Source organism: Ictalurus punctatus, chromosome 9 (assembly GCF_001660625.3).
Source record: "Ictalurus punctatus breed USDA103 chromosome 9, Coco_2.0, whole genome shotgun sequence".
Classification (NCBI taxonomy): Eukaryota; Metazoa; Chordata; class Actinopteri; order Siluriformes; family Ictaluridae; genus Ictalurus; species Ictalurus punctatus.
In genome coordinates, this window is record NC_030424.2 from 21,773,987 (window position 1) to 21,787,718 (window position 13,732).

Sequence of the window (13,732 nt, forward strand, 5' to 3'; positions counted from 1 at the left end):
AACGTTGCCTGGTCTTTTTCCAGTCTACAACTGTTTACGTTTGATGAATCTGTGGCTTCTGTAGCCTTAGATTTCTATTCTTGGCTGACAGGAGTGGAACCTGATGGGATTTTCTGATTTTGTCTCTCATCCACCTGAAGGTTTGATGTGAAAGAGCAGCATTTTACTCTTGCTTATCATCAAGGGTTTCCCCCTTCATCACTAGATGTTTTTTGCTTTTCACACCATTCTGTGTATACAATTTTGCATGAAAACCCCAGCAGATCAGCAGTTTCTGAAATACTCATACCAGCCTGTCTCAAGAAACCCCACTGTCAAAGTCACTGAGATCATATATCCCCCCATTCTGATTTAAGCATTAATCAGTCCATACAGGATTTTGCCAAGTTTTTTTTGTGATTGTTGTTGCCCAGATGCTTGATTTTGCTGCATCTTTTTCTAAACTTGTAATGCAACTTGTGGAGTTTTTTTGTGCTTTTTTTGAGGAAAACTACTTGAATTGGCAAAATTGTTTTGAACGGTCTTTCACAGTGATGTTTGTTGGTAAATGAGACCTTTTAGTTGTACTCATGTTTGACACGTGAATCGTAGAGTGCTTTGGCTGAATGCGCATTGTGATGACATCACATGGTGCGTCTTGGTCCAAATCTTCGGTAATTTAGAAACATTACAAGGTCCTCCGAATATTGAGGAATTCGCTAGATTTTGGATTAATTTCTGAGATTGCAAAGTAGCAAAATCCTATAGGGACTGAATACCTGTAGCTCTAGACCTGTATCTGCATGATTTTCTGCATAGTGCTACTGCCATTTGATTGGCCGATTGGCTAATTTCATGAATGTGCAAGTGTACTGCATATGTATATGTTCCTAATAAAGTGGATGGTGAGTGTATACTCTAATGATTTAAGTCCACTATCCTGTGTCATCCAGAAGAAGATGGGTTCCCTTTTGAGTTTGGTTCCTGACAAACTTTCCTCATAATGTCATTTCAGGGATTTTTTTTCATGCCACTGATTTACTAATTAGAATTCTAAATATAAATCTACATCTAGATTTCTGTAAAGCTGCCATTGTTAAAAGGGCTGTCCAAATATAAATGAAATGAATTGAAGTATTTCAAATGTGTTTAGGAAGTAAACAGCGAGCAGTGAGGAGTGATGAGTCAGCGATACGCCGGTGCTTGGAGGAAACAGTGGATGTTTGAGTGGAATTCTGCCTGGGTGGCAGATCTCTGTGATGTGCTCATGCGCATTAGTCATGACCAGAGAATGCATTGTTGTTGTTTTTAAGACATGACAGTTGCAAACGCTCGTGCCTGCCCTAACACAATGAATGAAGGCCTTAGAAATGTGACTTGAATCAGCTGCAGAGAACAAAACAACTCTGCACTACCATTATGTCCTGGATTACTAGCACCTTAGTGGGCTGCATTGGGGAAACGTACTTTCAATGGTGTTTTAGGCCCATCACATGGGTGAGTAGACCAGATGTTTCCAGAGCTTGAAATGTCAAAGAGCAGCATAATTGTAGTTTGACCACAGTGAGAAGTTCAGTTGGATCCTCCAATACTGTTAAATACCTAACAAAAATAAATCATAAAAGTATGGGACAACTGATCATATATATTACAAATACTTTATACATCTCATTTTATTATTATTTTTTGTAGAGGTATAACTCAAAACTACTATACTTTGAATAATTAATTTGTCATAATATACCATACTACACAACTACAGGCAGGAAGTAGCATATATTTAGACATTTTTAATTTGTTACAGACATTTGGGGGGGGGGGGGGGGGGGGGGGGTTCTCCATGAGATGAAAGTTCCAACTTATATCAGAATCTTTTCTATAAGATAAATACAAGTTGAATAAATTCCAATTCACAGGATGACCGAAGACATATTTCTCTTCTTTCTTTTTTTTTTTTTTTGACAAAAAAAGATACATTTTTCCAAACATAACTGACATATAAATGTGGCAGTATAAAATTAAAGTACAATGAAAAGAAATCTATATTACATTTGATTCCCTGTATCAAGAGTGAACACATTGCAAAAATGGCTACTGAATCTCCTACAGCATTCATATTCACAGCAGATATCAGACCTCAATCCTATAAGTTGACATGGTGATAAATTCATAACATTTCCTGGGTTCGAAGCCTTTTTTAGGCTTTCAAGTAGTACCTTGTAAATTTATCTACAAATATGAAGGAGACTTGAAATCTTCAGGAACTTCACTGTCCAGTTTACAGATGATTTTGTAAATGGCTTTTTTCCACGACGGGTCTGAATCTTTGTTGAGGGAGATGGCGTTGTAAAATTCATGCAGGGTGATTTCAGCCACCTCCAAGAAGCGCTCAGGCACCTGTCAATCGAAAAAAAAGATGACAGAAGGTCTTTAGTGGTAATGGTACAATCTTGAAATGAAAGGATTCTCATTCTTATGGAAACAGCAGGTGAACTCATAATATTCACGAAGAGTAGAACAGGGTTGAATTATTCTTGTCTAAATGAATACTCTCAGTCTTTGATGTAACACCATGATGGCATGACGGGAATGGCAATGGACAAGTGTGTTCTCCCTTTTGCTTAACCTGTTCATTAGCACAGTACTCTGAATGAACACTGTAGATCTCTTTGTCTTTATGTGCAATTTTCTTTATGCGCTCGCTTCAAAACAGTGTGCACCTTTCTTTACATGCTGCCTTTGCTCTCAGCATGTTTCAAATAAATATAGTGCCAGAACCATTAGCTGACCAACACTGACTGACGCTTTGATTTTTGCTTCAAAATGAACCATTTGGAGAAAAAATAAAAAAGACTCAGAACTCAGGCCTTTCCCTGGAGTTTAGTCTTTTCGTGGCACACATAATTCAGTCTGGATGTGTGGGGGTTTAGTGGGAAGAAGCAGGATCTAGCTGGTGTAATTTTTTCCCATTGAATGGCTAAGCAAGCTGCTGATGGTCCACATGGGCTATTTTCTTTCTCCAAGTACACAAGCAAGCCCTGGGAAAAGAATGTCTTATGCCCAAGGTAAAGACAACTGTCTCCTCTCGTTCCCATCAGCCAGCCCTTCATCCTCAGAATCTGCAGCGTCTTTCTCAGCATTCCGCATCAGTAGCAATCCCAGCCCCACTCAGGCATGGCCAGTTTCTAATCCAGAGTTGTTTTAGCAGGATTCTGTGGCTTCCTCTTCCCACAGTAGGCTAAAGCGGTGCTGCTCTCTTGAATAATGGCTGCCGAAGGTGCAGTATGACACATGGGTCATACTGCGGACAGTGGCTATATGTGATCATCTGCTGACGGCATCAGTGCATAGCTTTATTTTCTGTACACTATGTATCATACCTAGCGGTTAAGTAAGAAATAAAACACTTGGAGAAATGCTCTTATAGGAAAATAATCAATGACGGAAAGGTGTGATGAGGCCTGATGCAAAACAGTTACTGTTACCACACTGATATGGATTATTTTCCTATACCGGCATGTCCTGAAGTGTTTTATTCCTCTTATACCACAGCAATTGAACAACTCTAATAATTTTTATTCATTAAAACTTCACTTACATAATAGCAGCTATAAACAGTCATTCCCTCACCAGCCTCACTTTTTTCTCTCTCTCTTGAAGTTAAATAAAGATAAATAGAAGAGCAGAAATCTTACTGACCACAACAAAGCACTGACACTGGAGACTCCATCTATAAATTTGAAATAAACCTCTCCTAACAGAAAACTTCACCATAAAACCAATTAAACATGTTTCTTTGTTAAATAACAACACATTTTAATTAACTTATTATTAGTCTTATATCATGAGGAACATGAGCTATACGAGCTTCTGTGGTTAGCTGTTACTATAGAAATGACAACATATTAGAACAAGCTAATTAATATAAACCTGTGATTTGCTTGGCAGCTGATACTATTGTCAGAGCTGCTGGTATAGGAGATTAATCAACATCTGGCCAAATCAGACTCAAGAATTTGACAGTGCTGTGGTATAACAGATGATAGTTTTCATTAAAAAAAAAAAAATCAATGCACTCTTTGTTATACAATCATATTTATTTCTCTATTTCATATTATTTAATTTAATTTATTATTTCTCTTATGTTTTACTGTTTTTTTTTATTGTTTTGTTCAAAACGTTGAAACTATGAAACATAGTCGAAACGTAAGCCTTTAGATCAAAGTGCCTTTAAAATCATTGGGAAACAGATTCAATAAGATGTGTCCATCTTGTGACTGATCCTGTGAATCTAGGTCATTACAGCATGCATGAAAGGAAACGTACCTGGAAATCGTTGGCTTTGTTGTAGTGCATGTTAAGTGCGCGGAAGACATCACAGTCTCTGGTAACAGACATGTCCTTCACATCACTTACTCCATCCACAATGGCCTGGCGTGCAAACTTCTCCATCTGAATGTAGTAGAACTCTCGGAAGTTACTGAACCACTTGATCAGCTGGGAGGTGATGCAGCGATTAAACTGAATATGGATGAGGAGAAAAAAATCAACATTTTATCTCTGAGACGCTTAAAAAGAACAAATTTTACATTCCAAAAATTTCATTTAAAATTGGTATAGACAATATAAATGTTCATAAAGAAAGTATCATTAAGTAATGTAGTTCCTAGATTAAAGCATAAGGCTATCTGGGTTCTGCAGAAACAAATGCAAGTGAGAGTTTCCAGATTTTTATTTATTTTTTCATTTTAGATTTTGCTGATTTTTTTTTTAATGCTGTACATGTACTGTATGTATATAGGCTAATATAAAATAGTGGATAAATATATAAAGTCCCCTCTGGAAGTATCGGAACAGCAAGGGCAAACTGAAGACATTTGGGTTTGACACTGAAAGATGCGTATCAGCTTTCATTTCCTGATGTTTACATATAGAGGTGTTAAATTAAAACTTAGAAAATACCACCTTTTGTTTGAAGCCATTTGTCAAATGATCAAAAATACTGGGACATGTGATTGACAGATGTCTCTTGCTGTCTAGATGTGTCCTGTTAGATTGATAGTTCAAACAATTAATAGCTCTGAATGTCTACTCTTGGTTTCATCTCTGGGTTTCGCCTGTGAAGACTGCATTTGTTGTTAAAAAAGATAAACCAATCAGAGAGCTGTCTATGGAAAAAGCAAGCCATTTTGAAGCTGAGAAAAGAAGGAAATTCGACACACAGTACAACAAATTGGAATGTCCTGAAAAAGAAAGAAATCACTGGTGTAATAACAACCAGACATTGAACAGGTCGGCCAAGGAAAACATCAACAGCTGATGATAGAAGCATGGTGAGAGCTGTGAAGAAAACCCCCCAAAACAACAGTCAGTGACATCACCAACAACCTTCACAGGGCAGGGGTGAAGGTATCGCAATCCACCTTCAAAGGAGACCCTGAGAGCAAAACAATAGAGGCCATACCACAAGATGCAATCACTCATCAGGAGTAAGAACTGGAAGGCCAGATTGGAATTCACAAAGAAATACAGAGATGAGCCACAAAAATTCTGGGACCAAGATTAACCTCTACCAAAGTGATGCAGTGTGTTGAGAAAGAAAGGATCTGCTCATGATCTAAACGTACAAGCTCATCGATCATGCACAATGGAGGTAGTGTCATGGAACAGGCTCACTAATCTTTATTGATGATGTAACTCATGATGGTAGCAGCAGAATGAATTCAGACGTCTCTCGAAAGAATCCGTTTGCCAAGTTATAGAGAAATGCATCAGATCTAACTGGGAGGAACTTCATCATGCAGCAAGACAAATGGCACAAAGCATACTGCCAATCCAACTAAGGACTTCATTAAAGGAAAAAAGTGGAATGTTTTAGACTGCCCCCCCCCCCCCCCCCCCCAAGAAAAAAAAAAGAAAAACTGGAAGAAGCTGCAGTACAAGCCTGGAAAATCATCACAAAAGAATTGTTTGACTAATGGCCAGCTAGATTAACAAATATTAAGGGTTATTTACTTTAAGACTAGCTGTTCTAATACTTTTGCTTAAATAAAAATTGTTTGGTCTGCCACCAAAGGTGCCATGTTCTAAGTTGTTTAACACATCTGCATGTTAGTATCAGGAAATAAAAGCTGAAACTCTGATCTATGGTCTCATATTCATCTTTGAAACACAAATGTCTTCAGTGTGTAGAAAAACAATAGACTCTGTCTTTCTGTTCCAATACTTTCAAAGCGGACTGTATGTAAAATAATGGTTCCCGGTTTGAAGGCAGTCTGTTCCAGTAGTACTGTGTAAAGTTTTTCTTTATTGATTTTTCCTTTGGGGGATCAGTAAAGTTTATCTTATCCTTTGTAACAAATGCATTTTCTTTTCTCTTTTACAGTCCGGTTATTTGATTTGTAGACAAACACAAAAAGGGTTTGATTTTTATTTTTCACTCTGCTATCATTGATTATATGGTCTGTTACACAAGTACTCATTGATCTTTTTAAGTCTCTTTACCCAATTCCTTGTTCCCACCAGCTTCTTGCACATAAACAACCAGCAATGAAAACACTGGGGCTAAACTCAGTCTTGACATTAGCCTTGTTATTTTATCTGCTCATCCAAAAAAATGGAGCAAAAAATGCCCAAGGGCTGAGCTGCCATCAAAGACGTTTCTTCCCTCTCTGTGCACCGTGTGAGAACGTGACTGTGGAAGAGTCCAGGAGGAAGCCTCGCTTTCAGTGAGTTTAGATGATAGGAATAGAACCAGACACTAGGATTAACTTTGTCTTTGTTCACTTTGACTTCTCACAGAAGGGTCGGCCCTGGATGAGGACGGAGACTCGGCCCAGGCTCTCCTCACTAACCCCTGGAGGGCAGGGGAACATTCCCATCAGCCCCAGCAGGAATTGCTAGAGGGGTGGAAGGCGCCAAACCAGACAGGATGGTGTGCCAATCTGCATTAAAAACTTTACATTCAGTACTTAGTATTCCTAAGACTGGGTTGTAATCGGTAAGGAATAAAACATGCAACACATGAGTGTGCTGTTATAAGAAAATAATCAACGACTAGCTGGTGTGATGTGTTACCAATCCAAAGTTGATTATCTTCTATTAACAGCATGTCTTGACGTGTTTTATTACTCTTATACCACAGCAATCTGCCAATTATTACATTTTAAAACATTTGACGTTTTGTTTTTTTTTATCAGTTTATAGTTACATTTAATCTTATGGAACATCAATGAAACATGTTAGTGCCTGTTATCACATATATTCTAGCATATAATGTAAGTGATACACCTCACTACCAAGAAATCAGAAAGTGCAAAGTCCTCTGTCCTGAAGACTCTCCTGTAGCAGAACCTTTGTTAAATAACATATTTGTTTTTTTATCTGTTTATTATTTAGATTATGTAGAGCATCTTCCATACAAGTCCCTGTGAATTAGCTGTTACTATGCAAACAATAACGTATTACAACAAGTTCATTAATATAAACCTGTGATTTGCCTTGCTGCATATCCACTGTTAGAGCCGCTGTTAAAGAACATTAATTAACACCTTCTGACAACACCACTCAGAATTAAGATACAGTAAGATATTATTTAATATGATATAGTAAAGCCTACATACTATGTGTATGACCTATTTACAGTGTGCTATTATTTGTAGAAACGTCAGTGTTAATTTTTGGTCATGTAATTTTAAACCCCAAGAAAATTCTGTTTTGGTGAACTAAAGCAATATGCATATTTGTCATTTCTACTTTCTACTATATTCAGCAAAGATAGGCTATAGGGGCAGCTGTGACCCCTGGTTAAGGTTTTCAGAAAAGAACAAGCAATTAAACACAAACGAAGCTGATTTCAAGTAGTGTTATTTCTGTGTTCATAAGACAAGGAATAGATAGTGAGAGATAAATAAATCCTTCTGAACAAGTGCTATTTTATTTGTTTTGAGCCTCAGGACATGTCACGCACTCACAGGATATGTAGTCAGTATACACAGGTTGTTGCTGTAGGGCCTAAACTCCTCATCTCTGTCCGCAGCTCAGCCCTGCTCTATTGTTGTCTATTGACAGCTCAGTGACTACACAGCATTTAGGGGTTAACTCTGAATAGAGAAGGTTGCACACTCGTCTCCTTTCTCCTTTTGTGTCCTTTTGCTGACTTGAGGAACTTTTTTAAAAACTGCGTTAAAGATAAACCATCAGCCCCTGTTTGCCTAAAGTCCTTAAATCTCAATGACAAATTATGGCAACTGTTTAGTCTTTTGTCATGGTCAAAAATAAGTTAGGAAAAAAAAAAGTGCTAAATAAGAGTGATACATTTCTGGGTTAGACTATATTTAAAAAATAAAATAAAAAAAAAAATCCCTGGTAAATTGAATCTGTATAAGCAAATTGATTTTAAGACTTAAGTTACAGGGAAGGCAATGGACTTGACCAAAAAAAACAAAAACAAGCTTTTTTAGATTGTGTGCAGTTGATTCATAATGTACCTTGACATCAGGGAAAAAGGTCTTCAAGATGTTCGAACTTGGGTACCGTGTGTAGAAGAACATCAGTTTGGCTTTCTTCAAATGGTTAGGCGTTAGTCCCTCTTGGATGTAGTAATGTTAAGGACAATATGTTTGTTAAAGATGGAAAACACTTCTATTCTGCGAGGGAAAATGTTACAACTTGGTAATCTTTCAATCAAAACGATGTGACTGGTTGCCTCAGAACCACAGTCAGTTCCCTGGTATTAAATGTACTGACTCGATCACCTTATTTCATTGTGCTCATATAATGCATATAAATCTATCTTATTGTATTTAACTCCTTAGATTTATCTTGACTAGTGATTTTACAGTGCAGACCAAATGAAATATATTTACACTGTTCTACACTAACCATAGACTCAATTAACACCTAACAGCGCGTGCTAATTGGAAAAATAGCTCAACAAATCAGATTAGGGATTTAAATTAGAGACTTCCACCGTTCTCTTAGTTTCATGTCCGTCGATAGTAATCGATTTGTTGGGAAAACACTAGGAAGCAAACGCAATTTGGATATGAGGATCCCACTGTCTTGCATCTGAGCATCACTTTAAAATTTGCCCCGAATAATATGACGACTCATACATTAGGTAATAGTTTCATATCCACTCATAGGTCATATCAGGGCAGGCATGTCTTAGTTAGCAGTGCCTTTGAAACAGAGATACTGAAATATAAGATGAAATAAAAGACCAGCATGTTGTAGCACAGTTCAGAAAAAAAACTAAAGCAAAAGGCCAAAGGTTCAGTGTGCGTGTATATGTATATATGTATATATGTATGTATATATATGCGTATATATATATAGAGAGAGAGAGAGAGAGAGAGAGAAAGAGAGAGAGAGAGAGAGAGAGACTGAGTGTTAAGGTTGAACTTAATGATAGAAGAGAGCTTCCTTTTCACAAAAAAGAATTTTTATTTATTTTTATTTTTTTAAACAGCCTGAAAGTGACCACTCAGCCATTCCAATCACATGGAGAATACAGAAGCATATTCTGCACCTTTTCAAGTCAAGGGGTGGGAAAAATCAAGAGAATTTCCTGAGCAGAAACTGTTGCTTTTTCTGCCTTTGAAAATTGGCTTTTGTTCCTGACAATTCTTATCAAAGCCTTGTATTCCTTTTTATTTGTCTTTTTCTGGACTTACAGTCATTACTGCACCCAGATTAAAGAAGATGCTACAATTTTCTTTGGGGTTACTGAGATCAAAGGAAATATTCTCCTTGAAGTCTGGGTTAGTGGACCTGCTCAGTGCAGCACTCAATTCAACGAGTCATTGTTCACCAAGGTAGGGCTACCAGAGAAGGTAGTTTGTTCTGCTGCTTCTCTCTGTTCCATATACAGCACTACATTGCAAATAGCAGTAAATTACAGAGAAGCAAGGTGGTTCAGAAAGCCGTTCAATAAATTGCACAAAGATATGTATGTGTTTTGGCATTCTTAGTACAAACTAGAGTTCTCCCAGGCCTTGGTGTAGTATTACAGAAGGTGAATATGTTAATATGTTACTACTGTAATATACTCCAAAATAGTGGTCTAACGCCGTGACACTATCTATATCTGTTTAGTGCTCCAAATATCTGTATCTGTATTCGGCTTAAACACCTGTGGTAATTTTATTGCGGTCCTGATGCAAGAGTTTGATCACTGAGGAGACATCCATCTATCCATCTATCAATCCATTTTCCATACCATTTTCCTACACAGGGCCTATCCCAGGGAACTCGGGGCACAAGGTGGGGTTCACTCTGAATGGGGGGCCAAACCATCTCAGGGCACAATCACACACACATTCACATACCCATTCACACACTATGGACATTTTAGAGATGCCAATCGGCCTACAGCGCATGTGTTTGGACTGGGGGAGGAAACCGAAGTACCCGAAGGAAACCCCTGGGGAGAACATGCAAACTCTGCACACACAGGGCAGAGGCGACTGTGGAGACATGTAAAAAATTATTACAGACGTCCACCTGATAAACTAATACAATCCACAAAGGGTTTATGTCCTCAGAAACACTGGAAAAAAACCCAGAGGTAGAAAATGCCAGCACTGTGAGCGTGGTCTTTAGATTCCGACTCCTCCTAAGAGCCAGCTGCAAAGGATGAAAGAATGAATGCTGGTGAACATGGTCTTTGATTGTTTATCCAATTACATATTTGACTGCTCGCTCAAAAGAAATAATAGTGCATCTTCTATGCATATATATTTAGAACACATTATCTGTTTTTTCCAAATAATGTATTCGTATTCAGTTACATTGCTACTCCATGAGGTATATCATAAACAGTATAATAATTACACATGCCCTGAACTTTAAAAAGGATATATTGAGTGACAAGAAGGTGCTCCTCTCTGCCATACCCTGCAGTTCTCCACACTCCATCTTGACATGTGGGAGGCAAAGACCATCGACTGTGACTTGGCCCAGAGCCCCAGGGCGATGGTGCTGCCCGAGGTGACCAGAGCTTACCTTCGACCTCATAGCAATGCTTTCCCAAGGAAGAGCCACTGAATCTGTGGATGATCTGTCCAAAGACGGAGGAAGGCAAGAGATCCCACCGAAATTAGTATGAGGTCCATACTTGAGGAGATGCTCCAAGATTTGGCTGTCATGCAGAGGAGTGCTATGAGTGAACTGGAATGGAGATTGGTGCAGTGGATAGGGTCTCTTTACTGCATGGCTTACTGGACCCAAAGGGTTTAATGGAGGTTTTCGGACCACTAGAGACAAAGCTTCTGTCTGATGCTCTGGACTGTGAGAAGGTGTGCTTTCATAGCACTCAACAGGCCTTGGTTTTGTGGCATTCTCCAAGTCAGAAGACTCTCTAGCACACGCTTGGTGGTCTCGTTTCTCCATACCTGTGCACTCTGGACTCTGACACAGGCGTAGCTGTGGTGATTGGTCCTCTAGAATCAAGGATATTTTTCTGAACACCATATCAACACTTTCACTTATAGCCCTGGAGAGCTCACATTTCAGCATTTCCTGGAGGTTCTTTTGATTCCTCTGCGAGCTCAAACAACCATCAGCTAGTTTCATGCTAACTTTGTGTTCAAGTGTGCTGTTGTCTTCAGAATTCATGTTCATGTCAAGCTCATCGCTGTCTTGCTGTTCCCATTTCTCTTCACTCTCTGAGCTACCATGGTCGTACATCTGTAGGAACTTTTCCTGGAGTTGGTGTAAGAGACGTTGCATGCTCTGGAGTTGTATTCTTAGCTTGTGACACTCTTCGTCTCTACTTATATTAGCATCATGGTTTGTGGCTGAAATTCCAGCGTGTTTGTGCTCCTGATGCTGAGGAAGCTTCTGTTTGCGTTTGTTCTCTTTATATACTTCTCTGCCATACCTGACTTCCATCTCAGCGTTCTCTCTTTCTGCGTGTGACTTGTCGCTCGGTGAGCTCGCCATGCCTCGTATGATGTTCTCCACCCTGGCTCGTTTGGCCTGGACATGCTCGCTCAGTGGACATTCAGGTTCAGCACTTATTCCACTGGAAGAGTGACCAGGAGATGCTGATTCCAGCTGACTGTCCTTGGAAGACAGGTTACTCCAGTCATCCTTAGCAGCTTCAGTCATTGTAGGTCTTGATTCAACCATGCTGGAGCCAGCAACGGAGGTCGGTGGCATGTAGATTTGGGTGTTGTTAAGAATGGAACGTTTATTGTGGATGGTTTTTCGTAAGAGATGAGAGATGAGCGGTGCGTTGTGGTAGGACGAGAGAGGCTCCTCGTAGATGTCTCGATGAAAGCACGGGAGCATTAGATCTGCTTTGCTGTCCTCCACACAGACCTCGTTAGGCTTATGAATGCTTTGGTCTGGTGGAGTCAGATTCATTTTTAATACAGTTGTATTATTTTCTGTTGCACTTTGACTTGAACTTCAGAATAAATCAGTGCGCTACAGTGACCTCAAATATTAATATGGTGTACCTAAGCCAAAATAATAGAGAAGAAATTATTAGAAATGTTTCATATTTTAGACCAGGGTAAAACTAAATAACATAAACAAGGTAAAATTATTATTTGACTAAAACATAAATAAATAAACAAATAAACAAATATAAGTACAGTAAGAGCAATCAGACCGTTCTTGATTTTAGTGTAATTGTATTTTTATTTTATTTTTTAATGTAAAATGGTCTGGCAAAAAAGAAAAATATATCTGTGTGGATTGGCGTTCATTGTGTCTACTGGATCATTTCATAATAATGCCATACCCATGTAAGCATATAATAATTTTAATAGGGCATAATATTCCATAGTAAATTCTGTGGATTGATTGTGTGTTTTACCACAACTTAAAAAATGAGTGAATGATTTATCATGCATATGACAAATGTTAAAGGGATGAAACAATGGGGAATGAGGACGAGGAAAAAGAAAGGGCTGCTGGAATAAACCAAATAAAAAATAAAGATTCATTCTAATAATAACCCCATTACTTTACAAAACAATCTTTTTACTTGCTGAATTTTAAGTGAATCAACTTGGTTGAATCGCTGTTTATATTTAGACTGATATACGATGAGCAATACACAAAGAAAAGCTACCTGAAAATGATCAGTAAACGAATAGGGAACATATGTGAGGAATGCAGAAAATGGTACAGAAAGAGTATATACACATCTATGGGTTATTACAAAAGAAATCTGGACCTACAATTTTAACTGGCTATAAGTCTATTTTTCCTCTTTATGAAATCTCTTTATGATTCACAACTGCTTAGGGTCCTGTTCTGAATAAAAGGTAACACATAATTGTCGTGTGTAACTCATTCATAATGCTTAAGAAAATGCAATGCAGTGCTTTATAGAAATGGATTTATACGATAACATTTTCATTTTCAGTTGAAAGCCTATTTTACTATTTTTATATGAAGGAAACATCTTCATCTCCTGCAATGACTAATGACCACACTGCAGCTCTGCAAATTCCAAAATGAAGAACATTTATATTCATTAGGTGACAAATTTAGGTTAATAATAATAATAATAATCATCATCATCATCATTATAATAGACTGACTCTATTTGACAATAACAAAAATCTAAATATTTCTTTCCAACACCGAACACTGTATCATAGTTCATATATATATAAAATGTAACATTACTAATATTGATTATCTAAATATAATAACATATACAATACCAGTCAAAAACACACCTATTCATGAAAAAAAAATAATTTTAAAAGAAAAATTTTAGAATCTTTTT

General features: G+C 37.9%; 1 protein-coding gene across 1 annotated transcript; it reads right to left on the minus strand.

The window, feature by feature from the left end:
* Positions 1 to 1,651: 1,651 nt before the first annotated feature.
* prox2 (prospero homeobox 2) lies at positions 1,652 to 12,445 on the minus strand. The gene is made up of 4 exons (XM_017475446.3): positions 10,843 to 12,445; positions 8,469 to 8,576; positions 4,306 to 4,500; positions 1,652 to 2,376 (listed from the first exon to the last, which is right to left on the minus strand). Exons 1-4 carry the CDS (start codon positions 12,349 to 12,351, stop codon positions 2,209 to 2,211), a joined length of 1,980 nt encoding a protein of 659 aa, XP_017330935.1. The 5' UTR covers positions 12,352 to 12,445; the 3' UTR covers positions 1,652 to 2,208.
* Positions 12,446 to 13,732: the final 1,287 nt, after the last annotated feature.

Bases quoted from the DNA above. Each gene is read 5' to 3' on its own strand.
- prox2 (XM_017475446.3), bottom strand. From the start codon at position 12,351: ATGAATCTGACTCCACCAGACCAAAGCATTCATAAGCCTAACGAGGTC. The intron at 4,501-8,468 runs GTACATTATGAA...ATCCATATTCAG, and splicing joins CCTTTTTCCCTGATGTCAAG to TTTAATCGCTGCATCACCTC. The intron at 2,377-4,305 runs GTACGTTTCCTT...TTCGATTGACAG, and splicing joins ACAAAGCCAACGATTTCCAG to GTGCCTGAGCGCTTCTTGGA.